Below are 27,898 nucleotides of genomic sequence, written 5' to 3' on the forward strand. Positions count from 1 at the left end.
GGGAGGTCGCTCCCATGCTCTGCTCGTTTAATGATCACCTATTTCACCTCCTTCGAGCTCCAAATGCATCCAAATGTCCCCAAGAACTCCATGTGGCACTCCAGTACCTAATAGAGACTCATGTATGCAAAATGGAACCTAAACATGTCTAAATCCTAATCTCTATGATGAAAATATTTATGAATGAATGGATAAAACAATGCAAATATGCAAGATATCACTAAGGGTCACGTACGAGAGAGTCTGAGTCCTTGCGCCGTCCCTTCCTTACTTATCCCGAAGAAAGATGGATCGTGGAGGATGTGCGTTGACAGCAGAGCTATAAACAAAATCACAGTGCGATACAAATTTCCTATCCCACGACTAGACGATCTGCTGGATCAGATTGGTTCTGCGGGCATATTTTTGAAACTGGATCTTAAGAGTGGATATCACCAGATCCGAATTCACCATGTGGATGAGTGGTAAACAGCGTTTAAAACGCGCGAAGGCTTATTCGAGTGGCTAGTGATGCCTTTTGGGTTATCAAATGCACCCAGTACATTCATGCGTATCATGAATCAGGCCCTGCGCCCTTTCATTGGGAAATTTGTCGTCGTTTACTTCGACGATATTCTGGTTTTCAGCGAGTCACTTGAGGAGCATATCGACCATTTGCGGCAAGTTATGGAGGTCTTTCGACGCGAGAAGCTTTTTGTGGCTAGCCAGAAATGCGAGTGGGGTGTTGACCAAGTACTATTTCTTAGTTACGTGGTCTCTCAGAAGAGATTATCGATGGACTTAAGCAAGGTTGAGGCGATTCGAGCATGGCTGGTTCCTAAGACTATTTCAAAGATACGCAGTTTCCATGGTCTTGCATCATTTTACAGGAGGTTTATCTCGCATTTCAGCTCCATCATGGCGCCTTTAACAGAGTGCATGAAGGGTAGGCAGTTTGTGTGGACTAAGGAGGCAGGCGACGCCTTCGAGCTAATCAAACAAAAGCTCACAACGGCTCCAATACTAATTTTGCCAGATTTTTCTGTGATGTTTGAGCTCAATTGCGACGCTTCTAAGATGGGCATTAGCGCCGTTTTCGGTCAGAATTCACGCCATGTTGCTTTCTTCAGCGAGAAACTATCGGGAGCGCGTAGTCGTTATAGCACTTACGACGTCGAATTCTACGCCATCATCCAGTCCATACGCCATTGGAGACACTATTTGGTGTATCGCGACTTTGTTCTTTTCACTGATCATGACGCATTGAAACACTTGGATTGTCAGGTTAAAGTCTCGGCACGACATGCTAATTGGATTGCCTATTTGCAGCAGTTCACCTTCACCATCAAGCACAAGTCGGGTAAACTTAACAGAGTCGTCGACGCTCTCAGTTGCAGACATAGTTTGTTAACCACGATGCACACAACAGTTGTTGGGTTCGCTTCTTTCTCTGAGCTATACGAGTTTGATCCTTACTTTGGAAAGGTTTTAGAAGAGGTGAAGGCAGAGACTCGTAGGGACTTCTCGTTGGTTGATGGGTTTCTCTTTCGAGGTTCCCAGTTATGTCTCCCGGACTGCAGCCTACGTCTCTGCGTCATTGATGAACTGCATAGAGAGGGTCACATTGGAAGAGATAGGACGCTACAGTTGGTGTCGTCGTCCTACTATTGGCCATCGCTAAGGAGGGACGTCGAGCGGTATGTTCAGAGATGCCATGCGTGCCAAATGGCTAAAGGCCATGCCTCAAACGCGGGCTTATACCTTCCACTACCAATCCCCACACAACCGTAGACCAACTTGAGCATGGATTTCGTACTAGGGCTACCACGCACACAGAGAGGAAATGATTCGATCTTTGTCATCGTGGATCGTTTTTCAAAAATGGTCCATTTTATTCCCTGCAAGCGAACGACAGACGCGGTTCGAGTCGCGCAGTTGTTCTTCGCTAAGATTTATCGGTTCCACGGCCTTCCAGAGTCAATTTTCTCCGATCGTGATACACGGTTCCTCAGCCACTTTTGGCGTTCGTTGTGGAAACTCATGCGCACTAGTCTGGACATGAGTACCGCATATCATCCCCAGTCTGATGGCCAGACAAAGGTTGTTAACCATTCTTTGGGTAACATGCTTCGTGCTCTTATTGGAGATAACATTAAGGCTTGGGAGTCGCGTCTCTGTCAAGCAGAGTTTGCTCACAACCACGCCGTTAACCGAAGCTCAGGGTTCAGTCCCTTCAATGTTGTATACGGAGTGCTGCCTCGCTGCCCTTTGGATTTGGCTCCCCTGCCTGATCAGAAGTGCATTCATGGGTCAGCGGCTGATTTTGTGTCATCACTTCAAGACGTCCACAGAGGGTTACGCAGAACCTGGAGGAGTCTGCGCAGAAGTACAAGGCGCGTGCTGATCTTCGGCGACGAGAATTGCTCTTTGCTCCTCGCGATCTGGTCTGGGTGGTGTTGGCAAAGGACCGCCTTCCAGCACATGAGTACAACAAACTGCGCTCCAGGAAAATTGGCCTGGTTTGAGTCTTGGAACAGATCAATGCAAATGCTTACCGCATCGAGTTACCAGATCATATCAAGACAGCTAATGTCTTCAATGTTAAGTACCTCTCTAAGTACGCTGGTGATAACGACCTTCAAGATTCAGAGGTGAATCTTCTCCTACCTGGGGAGACCTGATGCAGCGCATCCCTTCCTCTCCACATCCTTGCGACCGTTGCCTCTTAGCTGGGGAGGGAATCAGTTTCGTTTATTAGATTCAGTAGTTAGGATTGCATTAGTAGTTGGGCTTTTCTTAGGACGTTATAATTATCTTTACAGTTAGTCGTCTTTATCTCCTAGGTTTTAGGATCTCTTTCATGTATTTATACGAACTTGTAAAGTGAGCTGAGATCACGCTTTATTCATTAATCATAAGAACTTCTAGTTCATCTCTTCTCTTGATTTCGGCATTCTCTCGTGAATCAACGATCTCAGAGCTTGTCGTTGTTCGGGTATTCTCTAGATTAAACGAACTTCGTATTTTATAAACTTGTGCTGCGCCAGGATGTCTGATCCAGATCCCTTGGCCGGAGCGATTGACCAATTTTGAGTGTTGAGGTCAAAGACGTGAAGGTCGTTGGTATTGAACTCGCCACCGAAAGCGTAGAGCTCATCCCCGACCACAGCTATGCCGTGTGAGCTTCTGTCACTTAGTGTATTTCCTCCTTTCTGCTCCACCTATTAATCAAAAACATGATGACGGTAGCAATGTTTATTGCTGCTTTATGGATCATATTGCTTCAAAAAACTTCATAATTTTTTTTGAAACAATGTTAAATTAATTCAAATAAAAAAAACTGATTCATAATGAATTGTGGCTATGTTTTTAGCACTCTAGCTTTCATCAAAAACTTCGTATTGATGTAAAAGAACTCGTCAACTCGGCATACGGCTTTTTTAGCAAAAAAAAACTCGGCATACGGCTTTGTTTTAGTTAATTATATTATAGTCCTGAGCCATCTTTTAGAGGTAAAACTGTAAAGTATATCAGTTTATTTTAAATATTAATGTATATATTACGAATATGAATGTTTCTCTCGGACAACAATATGAATTTGAGAGAAAATAACTCAACATTTTAAATCAAATCCTTTTTAAAAGGCTTTTAAATCAAAATCCTTCGTAAATTAAATAATATATTATTGACGAAACAAATGTTAAATAATACATATACCTTGATCCACTCGCCTTGCAAAGTTGGAGCTACAGCTGCGATCTTCAAGCTTCGAGTAGAGATGTGCGAGGCCTGACGGAACTTTTGCGAAGCATGACGAACTTGAGTGAGCGAGGCGGGACAGAACTGGTGTGAGACAGAGTGAATATGAGTGAATTTAAAACATGGAATATTCATCTTCTTCTTGCAATAGAAGTCACAAAAGTGTTTGGTTTTTGTTTGTAACTTCTTTTGCTGTTCTGCTTGTTTGTGTCCCTCAGCTTCTCTTCATGTCGTTCTATTTATAGGCTAACGTGCCCTAACCCTTTTGAATACCATGATTAACCTCAGTCTCTTAACTGGGGTTCTTAGCTTCGGTTAAGAAACGGTTTTTAACTTTTCTTAGATTATAACTAAGAAAATCTAAGAACCGTCTCTTAAATAAGAGATATAAGAGCCGTCTTTTAACCGAAAAATGTAAAAAAAAAAAAAAAAACTAAAAGTATCAAATCATGAGTTAAAAACCCCTGATAAGAGACCGAAGTTGCATTGGATCGGAGGGCTGTGATTGCACGCATTTAATATTAATCACGTTAAGCGTTCCATAACAGTTGAAAGCAGAAAATATTTTTGCTAGTTTTATCGTGGCAGCCTGATGGACAAATAATTAATAATCTCATTGTGCATGATTAAGATGAGAACGAGGCGTTAACTCAGTTATTTATCGAGTAAGCTAGCTTTTTTGGATGGTTATTATCTTTGGGATTAGTCGAATCCAATTACCTTATCGAGTAGTATATGTGGCTTTCGAAAAACCTTTTTTGAAGAAGAAGATAGAAAATTGAACTTAAATTCTTGGTTTTATGCTGGACGGTACAAAAAACAAGACCACCCTGTTTCTTACTCGCTCAGTTTTTATGACAACTATCCACGAAGCTGTCCACGAACTGGTTTGAAGGGGATAATAGTAATCTCACTAGAATCATCAATGATCAAAAGGAAAATGTGGAACTGGATGTTCAAGTTAGCGGACTGCTCGCTGGGTCAAGTAAACAGAGAGAAGAATCAAGCAGCAGATATCTTATAAAAAAAAGTTATGATTCACATACATTATCTGCTATATTTGATATTCCACCTTGTTGGTTGATTGAATATATGTATTTCCCCTTTACTATCTAATAAAATTTAATGTTGTCCCAAAAAAAGAAGCTGTCCACGATCGCTCCAACAGAAACCGAGATCTCTTCATCTTTGGCATACGTCTAATAACAAATACCTGATGCATAAAATATTCATCAAAGCCTTAACACAGTATGTATATTAAATTTTGATTTATGTACAATATTTTATTGATTGCTTAAGTTACAAAAAAAAAAAACTAAATCTAAACCGAATTAAATTAGTAGCATCATTTTTATATAGTTTGACACAATACGCCAGCTTTGTTGGAAAATGCTTTTTAAGAACGCCAAAATGTAGTTTAGGTTAAAAATATGATTTTACAAAGAAGAGACAAAAAAAATTATTTAATTTTAGAAGATATATTTTATTTTTGAGAAACAAAATAAAAAAAATCCTTTTTTTATAGTTGTATCATCTCAAGTTTATCAAGTTTATAAAGATATCATCGTTTTATTATTTAATTAAATCTTGATCTTTTAAAAATATATTATGTATTCCATGTTTTTAAAAACATTTTTAGAAATATTCAATTCTTCTTCTAAACATTATTTATAGAAGACAAATGTTTTCAGTGGTATGATTTATCTTACATCAAATAGAAAAGAATTAACAATATTATTTCAAATATAGAATAACAATATTAGATGACAAAAAAAAAAAGAATAACACTATTCATTTATTCTGTTTTAAAATTAATTTTTTTCTTTACAAAAATTGTACATTTTCATATTTTTTCATTTCCCAATTAAATAAAATTATATATTATACTTTTTATATTTAAATATTATGTTTAATGTGTTTTTTTATATTGTAACAAAATTTTAATTTTAAAATAATCATTTAGTTTTAAAAATGTTACGATTATGTTGGCATATTATTACAAGACAAAAAATCAACATTTTAAAAGTTATAGATTATATAATATATTAATTAATATATATATACTTAGAAAATTTACAAAAAAACAACATTTTAAAAGTTATAGATTATATAATCTATTAATTAATATATATATACTTAGAAAATTTATTTGAGTAAAAAGTAATTATTGGAGAAAACACTTTTCTATTTTGAATATTTTGAGTACTCTGTTTTGGGAATAAAATATAGAAATAAAATATAGAAATAATTGTTAGTTTTACACCTTAGCGGTTGTTAAATATTTCTACAATTTGTGGCTTTTGTTAAATATATTCTTAACTTCTTTCGTGGACCGCACAGACACTGTCTAAAGAGCAACGTTCCATCATACTCACCTATCACGGGATCCACTCTAGGAATCTTTGGCATTTTTAACAGGAGTAGCCGAGTAGACTTAAATGTCGGGGAAAGCTGTGTTTCTATTTTACTACAGAGTTGGTAGTAGAAAATGACTACACCTTTTTTTTTTTTTTAAATGACTATACTTTCAAATATATTAGTACAATGATAAGCTAGGAAAAAAATAATGAATCTGGAATAGAAAATCAAATATTTAGTTAGCGTATAACAAATATTTTGATCATATTAGAATTTTAATCTTAAAATAACATTTTGTTGACAAAAATGCACACCAAGATATTAATTTATCAATGCAACGTGTTTGGGAGATAACGGTCACATTCACGCGGCTTGGAGAATTAAGGTTGTATCGATAGCGCACGAAAAGCAACAACGTCTGTAAATTGTATGTCATCTCTTCAACTACTCCGAGTGGTCCTCGTGAATGTGATTGCATACAAACAAGGCAGTACAAACATATAATTAATGCTAGTTGTCATCACAACTACACTATTAGCCCACGTGTTGTTATATATTTTCCTGCGTGCCTGTGCCTGCACTTGGACGTAACCAACTTTTTTTTTTTGAGAATGATATCCAACTTTTTTTTTTTTGAGAATGATATCCAACTTTTATAAGTGTAGAAATCTAAATGCTAAATGGTAATGCTAAACGTAAATGGATTTGGATTCAAATTTATAAATGTATATGGATTATGTGAGGAAAACGCACACTACCAGCTATTAAAAACAACGCACACAACAATAACATGTTTATGCAACTGAGAAACAATCTAAAAAATTTATTTTGCCAAATCACAATCTAAGAGTTAAACTGTATATTTTTTAGGTTGCTTTATCCTATAAAATCCAAACTCGTATTTTTCACCTTTTTGTTATATTATTTGTAGCAGAAAATAATAGCATGGAAATAAATAAAACTGAAAGTGGGAAATAGCATTCGAAATTGTGCATAACGTGATTATATAAGAATATGTAGCTTATCATTGTAACAACTTCGAGTGTTCATCAAATTATAATTAGGACAATTAAACTATATAGAAACACATCAGCCCTCAGTACACACGATTTGGAGAGAAAGGAATGGGAGAAAACATGGAGAAACACATCAGCCCTCAACTATTCTCATTAAGTTAGAAAGCCCTTTTTCAAAAAAAAAAAAAAAAAAAAAGTTACTGGTCCTCTATAGAATCTCGTCACTCAATAAGAGTCCCCGATATGAGAACTTTGAGAAGGCCATGCATGACGACCTGGTTTGGTTCAAGATGAAGACCTGCAATTTTGATGCAGTTTTGTTCTGTTTTCAAATTGCATAACAGCTCTCTTACTCAGAAACATCAAACCTAATGCTACTAAACATGTTGTAAAATATATATATATATAAACCAGTGGTGGTAGTCCACTGGCGCTTGAGGGAATAAACCCAATACGGCGAATCTTGGTTCGAACCCCGCTGGCCACACGGATATGGGCTATTGCTTTCGGCTCATTTGAATGCCCATGAAAGGGTCTATCTGTGGGTTGTACCTCCACCCGGAGGTTAAGTCTGTGTCTTTAATAGATCCGGATTTAACCATTTTTCAGTCAAAAAAAAAAAATATATATATATATATATATTATTTTTTTTAAGAAAGGGTTTAAGAGAAATATACTTTTGAGATGAATAAATTTAACATTCTTTAAAAAAATAAATATGTAAAATATAACCAAAAGAAAACCTTCAACCAAAGAAAAATGTAACAAACACGGATAAAATTAAACTAAGAAAATATATCTCTTTTGAGTAACAAGAGGCTATTGGGCAAAACTTCTGGTATTGGGTTAATTTTCTGGAAGTGCCAGACCTCATTGCTACCCATGAATATGATTGCAAACAAACAAGGCAGTACTAACATATAATGACTGAGATTTGTTAGTTGTCACAACCACACACTTCGCCCACGTGTTACATATTTCCTGGGATGTAATAATTTTAAGTTTTTAACTGATTCAACATCTAATACAGAAAACTTTTATAAGTGTAAGAATGTAAACATTAACATATACATTTGATTATGGCATTTGTGAAACTCTTTTTTTTTTTTTTTTTGATAACTTTGGTGTGATCCCAAAGGTTTTCTAGGTCCAAAGACTAATCACTAAAAGACCTATAGAAATCCGAGTTTTCTTGCCACTTAAAACGTCTGGCCAAGGAAAATCGAACTCATGGCACTTGTGAAACTCCTACTAGCTATCTATTACATCAGATGTTTATCTACCCTTTATTGTTTGTAATCCGTTGGTTGAAGTCTGTTTGTTGATCATATACATTTGTAATTGTATACTTTTTTAACTAACTTGTAATTGTATACATTTCACGATATATAGACTAGAGTAAACCCCATACATATACGGGATATATATCCTAATCCCATGTTCGAATAATCGCTCATGAGGCGTATCCCAATTGTTGAGCTTTGATCCAAATCGGTAAAAATATAGGAGCTCCTAAAATAATTCACTTTTTTATTTTAGTTTATACTAAAAATGCTTTATATTAGTTGGATATAAAATTTTTAAAGAACCTATCGACTTTGTTTTCACCGGCTCAACAATAATTTTCATAGTCTAAATATGTCCAACCTAATATTTAAACTTCACATAAATCCACAAGTTCTAATAATACCTAAACACACTACAAGATTCTATGCTATCCCATCGAAACATCGATGTATTTTTCACCACAACGAAATAAATTCATCCCACTACTCGATGTGAACCGTCCCGTACACCAACTAATTCTACCACTATACACGAGATTACAAAGCTATCCAAGTCCTCCAAGAGATTCTAGCAGAGAACATGATAGGATGGCCGGAGCTGTTGTTACCATCGAGACCTCTATTTTGCTGGTTCTATGATCTAATCTCATTCAAGCTTTCTAATTTTAATAGATTTGGGCCTTGAAAGTGAAACCCCACGAGTCATCTAATATCCAAAGATCACAAATCTAACGATCTACAAAACACACACTCAAAAGAAAACTGATTTTTTTCTAAAGCGTTCAAGAAATCACAATTTGTAGAGTCTTAGGCTTTGGTGGCTGCGGCCGCACCTTCTCAACTGTAACTGTCAGAACCCCATCAGCATCTTCAGGTAAACGGAACTTCTTCACGAGATTCTGAGGAAGTCTCCTCTCGAGCCTAATGTATTTGCATTCTTGTTCTCTATCATCACAATCCTCTCTCTTCCTCTTCATGTTGCTCTTTATCACTATTGTCATCTCGTCCTCCACAGTCACCTATTAAAAACCATCACCACATCAAACACTTAAGTGAATGCTCGTTATACTGATTACACGTACCTATGTGTGCACTTGGATATCAAATTTGGAGATTCATGGTATGTCGATGTAGAAGATGCACTCTTTGGGAGATTCTAGAATATCAATTGGGATGTTAGTATTGCTTCTTCTTCTGATCTCTTTATCCTCGCCTGAGCGAGAAACCGGAAAGATCAGCTTTTTGATTGTCTCTGGCAGACCAAACCGGTGGTTGATCGCAACATAACTCATGTTGTGTCTTTTTTATGGATTGTTAGCTTTGATTTGTTTGAATCTCAATGACTGTTAGGCCATGCTTTGCGTCAAAACTTATTTTTTAGGGCCTTAGAACCCATTAGGCCCATTGTCCATTGGACCTGATTGATTTCTAATCATATGCTCTATCGGGTGGTTCAAATATTTATACTACCATTGTGCGATTGTATTTACATAAAGAAAAAAGTAACTTACATATATTGAAATTTTTTTGGAAATTTTTTAAATATATTTCGAACTAAAATGGCAAAAGAGAGTGTAAATTTTACTTTTTATCTCTTCAGTTTATATAACAACAACTAAGGTGATACCGCTGTACAGACGGGTGAGCGGATAAGCGATACAATAAAAACATAACTTAGATTCTGATGAAATTTTGATAAAAATTTTACAATATTTAGTTTGTTCGCAGTTAAAGATGTTATTAACTTTGACTATTTTCTATTACAACTTTAAATATTTTCTATTTATTTTTAGAAATCATTATTTGTTTTACATTAAAATATTCATGAAAATATATATTTTTTTACCTTCAATATATCTTTATCAAATATATATATATATATATGTTATACATTGTTTTCAATATTTATGCATTCATTTTTTGAATATAATATATATTCGTTATACATTATTCTAATTAAAGATGATAGTTAATTGTGTTCAACACATAAAATATGGTTTCTTTTTATACATTAATTTTTTGAATTTAATGATACTTTTTTATTTATATTTATTTTAAAGTTGCTAATTTAAAAAATATCAAAATCAAATAATTTGTTCATTAAAAGTTATATTAAATTAGATATTAAGCATAATTATAATTGAAATAAATATATATTTTGAATCTTGTATATGTTATTAAGTTTGGAAGCTGAATACTAAAAAATAAATGATAGTGATTAATTTTGAAAATGTAATTTTTACATTAACTTTATAATATCCAATTGATTTATTTTATACTAACAACTAAATATTTTCATTTTTATTTTCAGATATTATACTTCTATTTAAAATTAATTAATTATATATATATTCTAAAATACTAACTTACTATACTTTTGGATCAAATAATATTTAATTATTGAGTTTATATCTTTTTTACTGAAAATTTTAAACTTTATTATAACTATATTGATATAATTATATTCATTCGTTTTTGATAAATTATATTGTATTTTGGTTTATATTATTTAATAAATTATTATATCCAAACTTGTTTTATATTATATTCAAAATAATAAAATTAAATATTAAATAACGTGGTATACATATAGATGTCGATATTTACTATTATATTTAAAATATTTTATATGAGTATAACCAGATCTATTAATTCTATTATTTGTTAGAAACTGGTGTTTGAAAATTTATTGAGAATTGCTTAAAATATCATTAGTTAAATATAATGTTTAGATCAATCCAAAGTGCTCTAAGATTTAAGTTTAAGATTTAGTGATTACTGTTTAGTGTTTAATATTTAGGGATGGAGTTGAATTTTTAAACTTCTATAAATAATTTTTAAACGTTTATAAATGATTTAGCAGAGCTAGTTTAATTTTTTTCATCACAAATTTCCAGTAAAATTAGAACTTCTTAAAATTTATTTATGTTTTTTAAAAATATTATTGTTTTCAGTTTTAAAACGTACATTTAATTTTAAAATCTTTAGAACTATATGATGCATTGTTAAAATTTTGGTCAAAACATTAAGATAATAACATATGTGAATTTTTTTTTGTAAAAATTTAATATGTTTACTGAGGTGTTATACTTTCGTTTAAACAATCAATGATATGGATGCATAAAAAGACTCTTCATCTTTGAATATATAGATTTTGCGTTTTAAAATATTTACCATTGTATTTCTGATATAATTCAATAAAATTCTAGTTGGGAAATGTTAATGTTTCCATAAAACTCATGTGAATATTAACATTCACGTCTATATTATTTTTCCGTTAATAAAGAAAAGAGTGATGGGCTTTTTTCGTCAATATAAAATCGGGTCAGTAACGGAGAGATTACTCATCCGGCGATCTTATCCCTTCGACTTTGTTTTTTCGGCTCAACAACAATTTTCATAATCTAAATATGTCCAACCTAAGATTTAAACTTCACATACCTCGACAAGATCTAGTAGTATATAAACACACTTGATATGCTATCCCATCGATGTAATTTTCACCACAACGAAACAAATTCATCTAAACCATCCTGTACACCAACTAATTCTACCACTATACACGAGATTACAAAGCTATCCTAGTCCTCCAAGAGATCCTAGCAGAGAACATGATAGGATGACCGGAGCTGTTGTTGCCAGAACGACCTCTATTTTGCTGGTTTTGTGATCTAATCTCATTCAAACTTTCTAATGTTAATAGATTTGGGCCCTGAAAGTGAAACCCCATGAGTAATTAAATATTCAAAACACACACTAAAAGAACACTGATTTTTCTCTAAACCGTTAAAGAAATCACAATTTGGAGAGTCTTAGGCTTCGGTGGCTGCGGCCGCACCTTCTCAACTGTAACTATGAGAACCCTATCTTGATACTTAGCAGACACAGCAATTTGGAGAGTCTTTAGCACTATATGATGCATTGTTAAAATTTTGGTCAAAACATCTGTACTATTATTTGAGAAGTGAATTTGTTGATTTGTCATCTTCTCAATGATTTTAGGATAAATCATTAATTTAATTAGTACTAGATTTTGATCCGCGCGTTCGCGCGGGTGTATTTAAAAAAAATTAAGCTATTTGTTTTTTATGTCACTATTTAGGGTTGGGAAAAAAACTCGAATTCGAAGAACCGAACTGGTCTCAATTCGAATAAGTAGTACCAAATCCGAACCGAAATTAATTAAATATCTGAATTATTTAAAATTTTGGTATTTGAAGAACTGAAACGTAATCCGATCGGAACGGAAGTATTTTGGGTATCCAAAATAGATTTATATACTTATATATATATTAACTATTTTTAGATTTAATATATATAAAAACATCCAGAGTATATATGATACTTTTAAGTTCATTTAAATACTTTAAAATATATACAAATAATCAAACGTAAATATATAAAATAGTTAAAATATACTCAAAACTCCAAAAATACTTAAATAATTATTAATTTTCTATCCAAATATTTAAACCAAACCAATTTATATGTTAAGTTAGGTACTCTGACATATGTTTTTCAAATTTATATGTAATATATTATATTGCTTATAGATTTTTTTTTAAATTAAAGCATATAATAAATTTAAAATAATTTAAATTGGTTATCCAAATCTGAACCGAATCCTCAAAGATCTGAACAGAACACGAAATCCCAAACAGACCCGAAAATGAACCCGGACGCGCACCCCTAATCACTATTATATATCATATATGTGTCATCATAGGTTACAAAAATATGTGTTATCATATAATTAATCGTATTTTATACATACCATCAAATAAGTAATCTTATAATTATCAATATTTTATACGTACAATCATAATAATCACATATATTATACTTTTAAATTTGAATGTGAAATATAAAAACCATAATTTAAGTTGGTGTTTGAAATTGGGCTTTGTATTGTATTTTTCTTATATATATTGAAAACATGTTTATAATGGTTATTGGAAAATATGTTAGTAAAAATCAAATTTTGAATATATGTATATTTTGAATGAATTTTTAAATATAAATCAATTTTAAATTATTATTTTGATTTAAATATGTATATCAAGTAACATAAGCCCATTAATTTTTAATACTTCATGTAATGGACTTCTAATTTTTTTAATAGCGTAAGCCCATTACTTTTTTTTCCTAACTTACTGCTTTCCATGTTTCCAAATAGCATTATATTTATTTTTTACTACCGTTCATGTTTCCAAACAAATAGTAAAGGTACTTCTACTCTAATAAGATAGATTTATAAAAGTTTGTTTTAATATATTTAAGATGATTAATAAACAAATATCCACTAATTCTACTGATATACATATGCTATTATTATTTTCAAAAGTATTATAATATATATACATATCATGTCATTTACAATATTTAATTAATAAATAGATATTAAAAAAATTCTACCAATAATATCATAATTACGTTAATCTTATATTTATGATTTTAGTGATTAATATTATAGCCAATTTTTCTGATTCATATTGGAAATATTGATCTAAATACATATTAAAGTTAAGATTAAAGGTAAAACATCAATAAAAATATATGTCATAAAATATAAATTGTACACTTCCGAACCTAAAATATATGTTAAATATTTTCTATATTTTGAATATTAAACAATCATATTCCAAACTAAAAATAAATTAATATTAGAATATGAAGAACATCAAATTATTTTTTGATCCGTAAAATCACAAATGTTATGAGAATAATATATTTAAACCAAAACAATAAATATTATATAAAAGACAAAATGAAAATTAACCAAAAATATTAAAAAATACATGGAAGAGTGAAAAATTACGATAAAACATTAATCCACAAAAATTGACAAATAGTATACATAATATAAATATAATCTAAGAGAATATATAGATAATGTTTGTAATTTATTATTTTTGTGTTTTTTCTCACTGTTTTAAAATATAAATTATAGAGAATATATAATATTTATTTGGCTATTGTTATTCAATTGATGTTCTATAGATTGCCATTTTTTATAATCATTTCAATGCCACCGGAATTTTTTTTCAGCCCACAAATACAGTAAGTGTTTAAATCTAAGCTTCTAATTTGATTATTACTATTTTCTGATCCAAAAAATTTACACCCGATAAATAAAATATTATTTTAAAATTGTTTTATATGCGCATCATGACTACTCTGATATTTGACTAGTCCGGTTAAGTCGTTGTACGGGTTGAAAAGCTTTAGACCGATTTAACGGAAAACGCTAACTCTAGGTACGGGTTGCAAAGCCTTGTGCCTTGACGCAACGGAGCGAGTTAGTGGATGAACTAGTCTAGGTTGTGGAGTAATTTTTGTGACTCTGACTGGATCTTCTCTAGCCCGTCAAGTAGCGGTTTCGGACCATGGTGTTGGATTAGACGGTCAAACATGTTCTTCTTTGATTGTTGGCTGGCCGTTTGGTCTTTTATCTCTAACCCTTGGTGTGGATCGTATGTCGGTCATGTTCTTGTTTAATTGTTGGTCGATGGATCGACCTATGTCTAGGACGGTTCAATGGGTTTTATAATTTATAATATTATTTTAAAATTTGTATCTAATTTAATAATTTGTAATCTGTATAAAAAAATAAACATTAAAATTAAAATTCGTTAGTTATATATATATTTGTCTGCACAAAGTGGGGGCCATCAACAAATTAAGATAATAACATATGTAACTTTTTCTGTAAAAATTTAATATGTATGCTGAGGTGTTATACTTTCTCTTTAACCAATTGATGATATGGATGCATAAAAAGACTCATCATCTTTGTATTATATACATAGATTTTGCGTTTTAAAATATTTACCATTGTATTTCTGATATAATTCAATAAAATTCTAGCTTGGGAAAAGTTAATGTTTCCATAAAATTCACGTCTAAATTATTATTTTTCTGTTATTAAAGAAAAGAGTGGTGGGCCTTTTCGTCAATTTAAAATCGGGTCAATAACGGAGAGATAACTCATCCGGCGATCTTAGCCGGTGAGACAATCTCAGATCTACCCAAAAAACCTGGAATTTCGCATCGATCTGAGGACGATGGAGGAAGAAGACAAGACTCAGTCTCAACAATCTCCGCGAGATGCCCTCTCACCAGCTCCGATTTTGCCTACGAGCAACGTCACGGTGGCCTCTGCAACGAAACCCCCTCCCTCCTCCTCCTCTCAATCTCCGTTGGCTTTGGTAGTTCAGACTCCTTCCGTCAACAGAAACGGACGAATCGGCGGAGGCGGAGGCGGAGGAGGAAGAGACGATTGCTGGAGCGAGGAAGCGACGAAGGTTCTAATCAACGCGTGGGGGGATCGATTCTCGGAGCCGGGGAAAGGAACGTTGAAGCAGCAGCAGTGGCACGAAGTGGCTGAGATCGTGAACGAGAGTGGTCAATGCAAGTACGCCAAAACAGACGTTCAGTGCAAGAACAGGATCGATACGGTTAAGAAGAAGTATAAGCAAGAGAAGGCCAAGAATGGGCCTAGCAAATGGGCCTTCTTCAAAAAGCTCGAGTCTTTGATCGGTGGTGGTGGCAATGCTCCGGTGGGCGCACGTAGCTCGGGTCCAATGAGGTGGCATTTCAGGAAACGGAGTGCTTCCGAGACTGAGTCTGAGTCTGAGTCTGAACCTGAGCACTCAGCTGAGAATCTCCCTCCAACGCAACCGTTGCCGAAGCGGTTGAAGATGGGTGAGTCAGGAGTTGGAGATGTGGCTAAGGCCATACTTGGGTTCACTGAGGCGTATGAGAAGGCGGAAACTGCTAAACTTAAGCTGATGATGGAGTTGGAGAAGGAGAGGATGAAGTTCGCTAAAGAGATGGAGTTGCAGAGGATGCACTTCTTGATAACTCAGGTGGAGATAACGCGGACCAATCAAGAAGAGGAGAGGAGCAAGCGTGACGGTGATGATGATGATCGCAATGTCAAGAATAATGGCGATGTAAGTAGCTGACTTTTGAACACAGAATGTTTTATGATAATTTGATATGATTAAAAAAATTTATCTAGATTGCTGGCTTAGCGTTTGATGTTGCTGTTGTTGTACTTTGTGGGATATGTAAATGTAGAAGTTTATTGCAGGGGTTCAGAGAACTGTGATGACCATCATCATCATGTTGCTGTGTTATGTTATCTTGTCTGAAACAAGAGTAAGCTTAGAATCAGAAACAAAGATTCAGACTTGTCTTAGTATAAACCTCAAATGAGACATAACTTACAGAATATTAGTCATGTCTTTAAGAACATTGAGATTAGAGAAACATTAGGAAGAAACTATTAATTAGTCAGCAGCATCATAACCCATAATTAAAACCTCCTTAATTAAGCTAGAGCTAATAATTAACCTCACCAAAAATATTCAATGCGTCTCTTTGTCCATCGCCTCTATAAAACCATTTTCCTCGCAGAAGATTTGAAAAAGGTTAGAGACAAAATAAAAACCCAAATAATTTCAAAATAGTTTTTTAGATAATATTTTGATCGGATGGGGTTCTTACACAAGCTGTGGGATGACACGGTGGCCGGACCAGCTCCGGAAAATGGTCTGGGAGAATTGAGAAAGCATGTTTCATTAGCCACTGTCCAATCTCCTCCTCTCTCCACCGATCAAGTCACAAGAAGCATAGTCGTTACCAAGGGGAATAACAATGTTCGTGGGCTCCGGAATTTGAAGATGGGTCCGGGTCGTGCTCCGGATTCTCCGACCGGGTCAAGTAGCACCCCGGGAACGCCTCTAACCCGTATTTATTTCTCCTCCTTCCTTTAAAACTAGATTAATTAGGAACTATCCTGTAACACGATCACATTTAAAAGAAAGTTATTAAAGTTATGATAGATTATCCATTTTAATTTTATAACATTCAATCATTACATAACACAACTATACGTTGCTACTTCCATTGAGATTTGTATGCATAGTGCAGCGTGCATGGTTTCAATGTGTCATGTAATGATAGATTTAAAATATACTCCCTCGACAAATTTTTTCGTTACAAAATAAATGTTGTTTTCGACATGCAAAATTTATTAATTTTATTCAATAATTTATTTTTCTATTGGTTGAAATATGGTTAGTTGTATAGATAATTGTGTTTTTATACAGAAAATATACATAATTAATTAGTTTTTTAAATATGTGTACACAAACTCAAAGTGACACTTAAAATGAAACATAGAGAGTATTACTTTAACCAGGGCGGCTTATTAGGGGGGACAAGCATTAGGCGGACAAGCGGTGCGACCGCTCCGGGGACAAGCGGTGCGACCGCTCCGGGCCCAAGTCCGTATCCCCCATATAATACTAATTAAGGGGCCTAATTTTTTAAAAAATCTATAATTTTATATATAAAAAATTATAAATATAATAAATAAAATTGAAAAGGATCCAAATTATTTGATATGTATATAGTTTTATTTTCATTACAAAATATTACTGATTAAATTTTAAAAACATTTTAAACATTATCTACGTATAATTTTAGAGGGTAAAAAACATATTTTTCGCCCTAAGGCCCTTAACAGTGTTGAGCCGGCCCTGACTTTAACATATCATTGTTAAATTAAAGAATAAATAGCAATTAATATTAATTAGAGAAGAACAGAATGAATTTTTTTTTTTTTTGGTGTAATCATATTAATATAGAGTAATGAATGCTAATTATTAGAGATTAAATCATTATTAATATTTGGAGAACGAATCAAATGGTATGTTCAATGAAAATTTACTATAACATGTATATATATGTATATCAAAACTAAAGAAAATTCCTAAAATGTTAGTAAGCAAAATAAAATAAAATGTAGCTTATCAAATATCACAATAGGTGATGATATCACAAAATTACAATGATGTAATTATGATTGATAAACGTATTATATGCAGCTGGAACACCATGTCTCTTTAGTATCGCAATTAAAGGCCTCATGATTGATAAACGTATTATATGCAGCTGGAACACCGTGTGATCACTTTGGACCATTCAGCGCAGATAAAATCCCATCCGCCGGTGAAGTTGATGCCTCAAGTCTCACTACTTATGAATGGTTAGTATAATTATCTGCATCACTTGATTTCCTCATAGATTCACATATATATGTAATTGCATAATTTGCATTATATATAACCCTTTATTTTTGTTTATACTAAAATATAGGATTGTGATAAACGCATTGGACCGTTGAAAACGACGAGAAAGAGAGAAAGCTCTACGGGTTTTTGTTTATAAATATTAATCACCTAAGCATGTAATTATGTTAATATTTACAGATATGGTAACTGTTAAATAATGTCTCCTTTTAAAAATGATTTAGTATTATATAACAAAACATAAAATTATTACATAAAAGTCAAAAGACAACATACTTGGACCAAGTTTACCATTACAAAACCACAATACAAGACACTACTACTCCCTCTCAGACAAACATGTCTAGAACCCAAACCAAACTCCATTTTATTTCAACGTTATTTTATTGCTTGCTTGCAAGCCAAGTAAGACTCAGGGTACGAACCAGCAAGCATGCATATAAAATCAGCGACTTCAAATGAGAGAGAGACACATACATAAGACTCTGAACAAGGTCTAGAAAATGAAAACAAGAAAGTGATAAAATTAAGAAGAAAGAAAGAAAAGGTATCTCAGCGCGAAGGCACCAAGAGTTTATTACTGATAGTACATGAGCTGCTGATGAGCCGCAGCTACATTCTGAAAACCACCATCGTACATAGCAGCACTTGCTCCGGCTGCATTGGCATGCCTAAGAGAATGCTGAGCCTGAGGATGCATCTTGGCTAGAGCCAGTTGCCTCTCATAGGCTAAGAGGTCCATTGGGGACAGACCAGGGACTGCCACTGGCGCTGGTGGTGGAAGCGGGTTTGAGGCTGTGCCTATTGGAGTTGGTTTGTTTCCCCATGAACACTGCAAAATTTATCACATGAATCGGTTTAGGCGAAAACCGGCAAAACCAATTTACAAGTAAGGGCTAGTAAGTACCTTTATCTGTCTGTTGAAGAGGAAAGGCTGAGAGTTGCCCATCTGAATAGCAAGAGCAGCCTCGTCATGAGTATTGTATCTCACAAAACCAAAGCCTTTGTCTCGCTGGACACGGACCTCTTCAATCACTCCAGCGCCAAGTGTATGGAACAGGCGGTGTAGATCAAGCTGAGTTACCTGCAAAAACTGACAACTGTCAGGAGCTGTCTCTGTGTTTATAAAGAGCAGTTCTTTAAAAAGTTGAGAACTTACTTCAGGAGCAAGGTTTCCTACATACACAGTGGTATACTGAGGATTGTTTTCAGGAGCTTCTTCGTTTGTGATTGAGATCTCTCTACCATCCTCTGAGCCGTTTGTGAGTTCAACGACACTTTTGCCATCAGAGCTATGTTTGTCGTCGCCAAAAGTAGCACCTTTTGTCGCCCAGTTGCATCTGATTTGTCTGCTACTTAACCATTTACCTGATAACAGATAAGAGAAACATAAGATAATACCTACTGACAAAACTATACTAAAAAATAGTAAAAAATACTAAACACGAAGTCTAATCCGCAAATAAAGACATGCAAGTTCAACACTTCATCACTGCTACGCTGCAAACACACAGAATAACACCAGAGCTACCATTCTTTAGCCGTAACATGACACAGTACAATGCATCCTTAGAGTATAAGCACAATGAAATCAAATTTTACAAAAGGGAAACAATAAAAAAGACCATATAATCATTCTTACCATTCATTTCATTTATGGCATTTTGAGCATCCTGCACAGATTACAATTAACAATTTAAAATCAATATGAAAACATGAATGGAGCTAAAGCAAACAAATCACACATGATCTGAGACATAACAGAACCTGCTGATTGCGGAAGGAAACAAACCCAAAGCCTCTCGAGCGTCCAGTTTTCTGGTCCCACATTACTCTTGCATCCCTAAACAACGACAAACCAACAAGCTTAATCAACAGGTACAGTTTTGTAACCTGTATTGATATAAGCAGAAGAGCTTACGAGCAAGTATTGAAGGCAGAGAAGCTCTCAAACAAAGCTGCATCAGTAACATCTGGACTGAGGTCTCCGACAAATATGTTGAAGTGGCCTGCATTTAATGGACACAAAACTCATTCAGTATCACAAGCCTCTCTCAAAGAAAAAGCAATAAGTAGAACTTACTTGATGTGTCTTCCCTTTGACCAGTAGCATAAGCCCAATTAACTTTGATAGGCTGTCCAAACCTGTTAAAATCCAGGATTATAATCAAACAGAACATATAAAATAGATTAAACAGGATAAACATGAAATGTAAATTCCAGATGCTTACAGATGCCTGCCGTTAAGAGACATGATAGCCAAACCAGCAGATCTTCGATCAAAGTAGTGAACAAATCCATATGATGACTGTAAAGAGTAAAACATAAACATTTAGAGACAACACGGAACGTTACAAACCGAAACAGAAAGTAGGTGTGGTCTTGCGAAACTTCGACCTTATCCTTTCTGATGAGCTTACAGCTCTCAACAGGGCCGGTGCTAGCAAAAATTTCTTGAAGAAGAACCTCAGTGACCTGCGTGTGAATGTTGCCAGCATACCTGCAAACCAACCCCCAAAACACAGAATTTACTACAAGAAGAAAGTCAAAGAAAGAAAACAACTTTCAAACGAAAACACTCACACACTGCGGCAAGTAGTGGGATCGAAACCAGGAGGAAGGTTTCCACTTGGTAGAGGCTCCATCTGCACACACACAAAACAAACATATGCCAAAGCTCAAAAATCACAGCTTTTCTACTCGTAATCAATGACCCATCAAATTACAGAAATGACCCATCAAAATTAAACCGAATCACTAGCTCGAAACCCTAACCCATCATCAGAAGCTCGAAACTTTTCGCGGTAAAGAGAGAGAAAGGGCGAATCGGGAATTTTCATGAAACCCTAATTTGGAAAGCTAAGAATCAAACAATAACCTGAGGAGGAGGGGGAGGAGGAGCCATAAGGCTAGGATGATAGAGAGAGTGGTGTTGTTGCATCAAAGCTTGCTGCATCATAGCTTGTTGTTGTTGTTGTTGTTGTTGTTGCTGTTGTTTGAGCCTCGGATTCTGCATCTTTTTTTCTCACTGCGATGAATGAGATGGAAAAATATCTGTTTTGTTTCCCGAGAAAAGACCTCTTTCCCCTTTTTAGCTTAGGGTTCGAAATCAACTAAAACGAAGAGAGAAAAAAAAAACGAAAGAGGAAAAAAAAAAAAAAACAAAAAAAAAGAAAAAAAAGGAAAAAAGAGAAATAAGAGAGGAGAGAGAAAACAGAAATGAACGCTCTTTGTGAATGGACGGAGTAAAGAAAGGGTTGTACGAGACTGGTGACCATATATAGCACTAGGACGATTTCTCTGTGACAGAGAGAGTAAATGCTAATGTGACGGGGCTGTTAGCATTATAAAATTATTGGTTCTTCGCGGCCCAGCCCACGGTTCAAAGAGAGTTACTTATGGCCCAGCCCAAGTCCCAAATTTACTCAGACAACCAGACTCTGTTTAATTGTATTATTTGAGATTGCGATCTCCAAACACTGAGCATATATATGCGTTCAAAAAATAGGTGCTCATCTGTTTATCCTGCCATACAACACAATTTACACGTTGCATCATTTGTAATATGCCTTATCTCCCAAATTGACCCTCGTGGCTAGGCTACGAGATATAAGTTTCCATAGAAAATATGCCTTGAGTTGGAGTTATGAAGTCATTATCTGGTAGATGTGTGCACACCCAATATCCAGATTTCACTGTATATATTTCATCCTGCCAACCCAATCAATCATGGTTAGCTTTTGAGCTTATCTTTAGTGCTACTATCTGTTCATAGTCTTCATCAACAACATCATCTCGAAGTTTCTGCTTATCCCAATCACTTCTAGTATCATTAAGAAAATTATTGACCTTGACATTTTGAGCTTCTATATACAATTCTCGACTTACATATGACTATAAACTTAAAAATATGAATGCTTTTTTTAAGATTAGGCTCACTAAACCCTAGATTTAACCATACTATTCTTGAAGTATGTGGCAGTCACTCTTTTGTACGTGTAAGAATATTTGTTGAATGTGTTGTTTGCCTGTTACCGACTTTCAGTACTCAGTCCATTTGTTGATAAATGTTGGCTTAATTGCTTTTATTGTATGTTTGTGACTCTTGTGTACTTTTCTTCAGAAACACGTCTAAATGCATCTTGATTTCTTATTCTTTAAGATCAACATGCAAAATGTCAACGACTTTGAAAGTCAGTTGATCAGATGAAACTTCTGGAAGAAAATTGTTATCAAACAAATTAATAAAAATCGACAGCGCAGCAATGTATTCGATGTTATTTTTGTCAGTAGACCAAGTACAATCGACGTCACAAAATAGAGATATTGTGATTTTACTTGCTGTCCAAAAGAAAAAACAGTGTGATCTTCTATCATAAGGTTTGCTTGTTCTAACGCAACCCTAGCGTAAGCCTTCGTTCGTTACCCTTTTCCAGATGCATAATTGCCAACACAACAACCCAATTAAAAGATGATAAAATAGTTGACTAAAGTATACAATAATGGTAATATTCGACGAACCTTCTTTAGTTATCCTCTTCAAGGCAAGCGATTTTAACCCGATCTAGGAGCATGATTACCGCGGTGTCTTGACGCGGTTCTTAAGCTAATTTTGCAAAAAAAATAAATGAAAAATACCTAATTACCGAAGAACCGCGTCTTATTTAGGAGAAGGAAGAGTCGACTCTTAGTGGACACGTGTAGGGCAACGAGAAGAGAGACGAGAGGTGGCGTCGTTTTTGGCTTGTTCGGTTTCTTCTTTCTCTCCGTCCAAACCTCTCTCTATGCGACTTCAACAGCGATATTGTCCCTCTCTGTGTCTCCTAGACTCAACGGGAGGTCTGTCTCTGTGGCTTTTCTCGGTGGCTCTCGTGGACGACGACGGACCTCTCTCTCGGTGGCTCACCAATCGAAAGGACCTCTGAGTTCTAGGGCAAGAGTAAGAGGAAGAGGAAGAGAGAGAGGGAGAGGGAGAGGGAGAGTGATGTCTACGCTCGAAAGAATTTGATCGAACTAGATCGAACTAGAATTTGATCGGACTAGATTAGACTTAGACGTAAAACAAGAGCATGCTTCACTCCTTCTCTTTCTCCGCAAAAGACCCTTAAATTCGCCGCCTTCCTGAGTGTAAGTCACTGAGTGTTCGTTTGATCGCTGCTTTACCTACTGGGTTCTGCTCTGTTTTACTCTCTGTTTATAAAGTTTGACTCTTTCTTGTGTGTTTGTGATGAGGTCAGCGTCAAATCGATGCTCTGTTTTATAAAGTTTGACTCTTTCTTGTGTGTTTGTGATGAGGTCAGCGTCAAATCGATGCTCTGTTTTATAAAGTTTGACTCTTTCTTGTGTGTTTGTGATGAGGTCAGCGTCAAATCGATGCTCTGTTTTATAAAGTTTGACTCTTTCTTGTGTGTTTGTGATGAGGTCAGCGTCAAATCGATGCTCTGTTTTATAAAGTTTGACTCTTTCTTGTGTGTTTGTGATGAGGTCAGCGTCAAATCGATGCTCTGTTTTATAAAGTTTGACTCTTTCTTGTGTGTTTGTGATGAGGTCAGCGTCAAATCGATGCTCTGTTTTATAAAGTTTGACTCTTTCTTGTGTGTTGTTGTGATGATAATTGCAGAAGAGAGGATTCTACACTCGCTTAGGCTCTGGCTATAGCTTCTACTGGAGTTGAAGCAAAAGCAGGCTTTGCTCCTAATGAACTTTGTTCTCTCCTACTACAGGCTGCTCATATTCCCCGTGCTCTCTTTTCTGATTTGGATGGAATATCAGATCGATCAACAAGTGTAAGAATCACTATCTTCCCCTTTTATGAATAAAAACGTGTTGTATGAAGTGAAATCTTATCAATATAAAAGTTATCTTATTGTGCTGCCATTTTCAACATAAATTTAGTGAGTATATGGTTGTTCATTCTATTACATCCATTGAAAACATCTTGACTCTTTGTTGTTAACTTCATAGTATTGTAACTTTCCCTTTTGTGTTTCCTATTATGCTTCTTTCTTGTGCTATGAGTGTGATCATCTAATATGATACACCAATGTCTTGTAACAGTTGCCACATATGTTACCGTCTGAGCAAGCTTTTGCTGCTGGCCGTTCTGCTCTTGGAATTGATAATAAAGATGGAGTGGTTGTTTATGATGGGAATGGTCTCTTTAGTGCAGCCCGTGTATGGTGGTTAGTTATAGCACTCCTTTGGATTTATATTCTTTTGCTTTGTTCAGTTTGTGTTTTCTCAGTTATTGTTATTATTGATGTGTGGTACAACTCGTCAGTTAGATGGTGCAGGTAAAACAAGAACTTGATGATGTATACATGTCTAAGTGATGCTTATACTGTGAGTTTTTTTCAGATTATCTTGTCTATCACACAGCTTTTAATTCCTATGATTGGATGATTCACAATGCAGATCTGTTGTTTCATTGTCATGTTGCCAGTAACGCTTTGTTTTCTTCCTTCTTGTTCTAGTTTCCTCATGGATCCCCTTCTTTCATCTCATATATTCATATCTTGGTGATTGATTTTCCAGAAGTTAAAAGAACAAGTATACAACAATGTTTAATTTTTTTTTAAGAACCTTTAACTAAGAAACTAGCATTGTATCATAAATTTTATGTGTTTCTTAACAAAAGTTCTTAAAATTATATTTATTACTAAAAAATTATTAAGAACCCCTTTAAGGTTTAGGAATAATCATGATCTTAGAGTTATCTTGCACGCTTTCAACTCTTCTTCGTCCACGTGTGTGTCTCATCCATTCGTGCACTTCATAATTGTCCAGATTATCGAAGATCAAAAATACCATAATTGACACTTTTTGCCAAATAAAGCCTGCACGTTAAGATCATGATAACTGTTAAAAAAAAAAATACATGTATTCTTTTTCAAAAAACATGTGTTACTAAACTGGTACAATCAAAAATCTGTTTAACTTGTACTTTTAAATTGATTTAAGTCTAATCCATTTCATTTAGTTTGGAAATTAATTGCAATTTGATTTATAAAATTTCATATTTTTTGTTTTTTATATGTGTAAACCTAAATTCAACTAATCCTAAGACAGTATATATCGGTAATCTGATTCTGAATGTTACATTTTCTGATAAAGTTTAAGATAGGATATCATCTTCGTCTAATCACTAATTTAGTTTCTACTAGAAACAAACTCATAATCGAACAATTTAACTACTCTTTGCTTAAGTTACTTCACTGTTTGTGAGTTTTTACTTTAAAATCTTTTGGTATAAATCTTAACATGTTTACCAAAAAAAAAAAAAAATTGGAATAAATTTAAATATTTAAAAAAAAAATCACGTAAACTAATCAAATAGTAGTAGTCTGGCGGTATGAAAAGGATTTGAGCTTAACCTAACTTCATTTCTGTCAGAAACAAAATTGTAAATGTTTGCCAGGAAAACATAAAATCATGTTACAGCTATACATATTCACTAACAATTCAACCTAATGCGATTTTATGTTTGTCAGTCAAAACAAAATAAAATGCTCAGCTGGCATGCAACTCCACACAGTGGCAACGATCAATTGGCAGTTTGATCCGCATCAACATATGCGGACGTGGAATTATAAGGAACAAATCAAAATATTGTGTACTATTTCCTCCTTTTGATCATTTAAATGTTTTGTTTATGAAGAGTGTGTGAAAGAGTCGCGGTTTTCTATTTTATAAATCCTTATAAATACATCTGCTTTCTCTATCTCCCTCATTCTTCCACCAACGATTTTAAAGCAAAACTGCAAAAAAAGGTTTTCCAACCAAAAAAAACTGCAAAAAGTTACAATTTTTTTGTTCTGATAACTGAAATGAATTCTAAGTATTCCTGTGTTTGATCATTCTTTTATTTCATAAAATGATTTTCTTCTTCTCCAAGCTATTCAACGGCGAAGCGCAAGTAGCAGAGTGGGAGAAAGAGAGATAGCAAAATCATTTACACACATACATACGTGTACTTACATAACTTACTAGATTTATCACCACACGTTCAGATTCGGACCAAAAGGTTTGTGTTCTGTCTGAGAATCAGATTCGTCTCTGTTTTTTAATTCAAATAAAACTGATTCTTGTTATGTTTCTTTAGTATACAGAGAGATGTCTGCGAGTTTTATGGCGATCACGAAGTCGTCGGAGACAGAGTTCGTGAGTTGCGAATTATGCGGTATGACGGAAGAGTACACGGCGGCGTATATGGAGAGCATACGCGTTCTCTACGCCGGGAAACTGATCTGCGGGCTCTGTTCCGAGGCGGTGAGTTACGAGATGTTCCGGAGACAGATCGGCGTCGACGAGGCTATAGCGATCCACGTGAAGGTTTGCGGCGAGTTTTTGTCTTCTCCGTCTCCGGCCGTCGATTTCATATCGGCGATCGGAGAGATGTTTAGGAGAAGATTGGTTCTGGGTTTGCCGAGGGTCGTGACTTCAGCTTTGCCGTCGCCGAGGAGTGTTCCGGCTGTGGACGGTGGAGTGATTTGTGCTGCGGCGGTGATTGGTGGGGCTGGGAGTTGCTTGCCTGCTTTGTCCGGTGGTGTGTAGATTCGAATATTCCGCGAGGAATCAAACTGAGAAGGAAGCGTGTGTGTGAAGGAAGATTATGAATAATATATATTACAAAAAATTAGAGAAAAGATGTTTAAAAGAAAAAAAAATCGGGAATGAAAAATGATGTAAATAGAATTGAAAAAATTAGGATATCGTTTTGTTGTAATATACTGTAACTATTTATGTGGCAATGTCAAGTGTTGATACGAGTCCTTTACTAATGGAAGTTTTGGTGTGATAATAAGGACTGGTTGTTGGAATTTATTTTACGATATGATTTTAAACTAATTTATCGTTAATTTTGTCCCAAATGTTCGTTTAAATAACCGAATGTTAAATAAGATATAATTGTCACCATGTTTATCTTGTGTTATGACAATAAAATAAAATAAACCCATAATGTTGTTTTTAAAATGCTCAAAACATAATATTTTTTTTAATTTAATTACAGAACCAAGTAACAAACAATATGTGTGATGTGGAACCTGTTTTCTCATCTAGTCTAGTCTTCAGTAATCAATATTAATCGAAATTTAAATATTAGAGGAAGATTCTAGGTTCCACTAAGTATTTTAAATTTCTCAAAATATAATTTGGCCGGCTTCTACGGAAGAAAAACGTTGTATCACCACAAGGAATAATGCTTCGTAATATGCTTAGATAGCTATATTTAAATAAACTTATTGATATAGTATTGACAAAGAAATAAATATTTTAGTTTCACTTGGGTAGTTATTGTTTATTATGTACACAAAGAGGTCTACAAACAGAAATTTGTATACACATCTACAAAGAATCAGCATCTTAAGATTGGTGTGAGATTGAAACAGGACTTATTGTT

At 34.5% G+C, this 27,898-nt stretch overlaps 5 protein-coding genes and 1 pseudogene across 14 annotated transcripts; 3 read left to right on the forward strand and 3 right to left on the reverse strand.

The window, feature by feature from the left end:
* Positions 1-3,946, reverse strand: part of LOC106296585 — a 12,806-nt pseudogene extending 8,860 nt beyond the window's left edge.
* A 5,234-nt stretch (positions 3,947-9,180) lies between these two features.
* Positions 9,181-9,690, reverse strand: LOC106299692 (17.4 kDa class III heat shock protein). Its single transcript, XM_013735740.1, is given in 2 exon segments — positions 9,181-9,417; positions 9,493-9,690. Coding segments are annotated over 2 exon segments (435 nt in total).
* A 5,621-nt stretch (positions 9,691-15,311) lies between these two features.
* Positions 15,312-16,576, forward strand: LOC106300207 (trihelix transcription factor ASIL1). The gene has a single exon (XM_013736303.1). It carries the CDS (start codon positions 15,463-15,465, stop codon positions 16,363-16,365), a length of 903 nt encoding a protein of 300 aa, XP_013591757.1. The 5' UTR covers positions 15,312-15,462; the 3' UTR covers positions 16,366-16,576.
* A 227-nt stretch (positions 16,577-16,803) lies between these two features.
* Positions 16,804-19,002, forward strand: LOC106300208. The gene is made up of 3 exons (XM_013736304.1): positions 16,804-17,152; positions 18,362-18,455; positions 18,566-19,002. The coding sequence occupies exons 1-3, from the start codon at positions 16,897-16,899 to the stop codon at positions 18,591-18,593; spliced, it is 378 nt and encodes a 125-aa protein (XP_013591758.1). The 5' UTR covers positions 16,804-16,896; the 3' UTR covers positions 18,594-19,002.
* Positions 18,843-21,744, reverse strand: LOC106300206 (oligouridylate-binding protein 1A). The gene is made up of 11 exons (XM_013736302.1): positions 21,377-21,744; positions 21,082-21,143; positions 20,896-20,998; positions 20,730-20,806; positions 20,582-20,643; positions 20,420-20,507; positions 20,266-20,341; positions 20,141-20,171; positions 19,658-19,866; positions 19,406-19,582; positions 18,843-19,330 (listed from the first exon to the last, which is right to left on the reverse strand). The coding sequence occupies exons 1-11, from the start codon at positions 21,512-21,514 to the stop codon at positions 19,076-19,078; spliced, it is 1,278 nt and encodes a 425-aa protein (XP_013591756.1). The 5' UTR covers positions 21,515-21,744; the 3' UTR covers positions 18,843-19,075.
* Positions 21,745-23,186: 1,442 nt separating this feature from the next.
* LOC106296796 lies at positions 23,187-27,155 on the forward strand. 10 transcript variants are annotated; one of them, XM_013733023.1, is made up of 7 exons: positions 23,188-23,625; positions 24,119-24,284; positions 24,556-24,680; positions 24,779-24,840; positions 25,989-26,108; positions 26,393-26,521; positions 26,600-27,155. In XM_013733023.1, the coding sequence occupies exon 7, from the start codon at positions 26,611-26,613 to the stop codon at positions 27,049-27,051; it is 441 nt and encodes a 146-aa protein (XP_013588477.1). In that variant the 5' UTR covers positions 23,188-23,625; positions 24,119-24,284; positions 24,556-24,680; positions 24,779-24,840; positions 25,989-26,108; positions 26,393-26,521; positions 26,600-26,610; the 3' UTR covers positions 27,052-27,155. The 10 variants fall into 10 exon arrangements, 4 of the variants coding, with proteins under 4 accessions (XP_013588478.1, XP_013588477.1, XP_013588479.1 ...); XM_013733025.1 differs by having other exon boundaries at positions 24,783-24,840; XM_013733024.1 differs by having other exon boundaries at positions 23,187-23,625; positions 24,556-24,840; positions 26,607-27,155.
* Positions 27,156-27,898: the final 743 nt, after the last annotated feature.

This window comes from Brassica oleracea, chromosome C6, assembly GCF_000695525.1.
Source record: "Brassica oleracea var. oleracea cultivar TO1000 chromosome C6, BOL, whole genome shotgun sequence".
NCBI classification, from domain to species: domain Eukaryota; kingdom Viridiplantae; phylum Streptophyta; class Magnoliopsida; order Brassicales; family Brassicaceae; genus Brassica; species Brassica oleracea.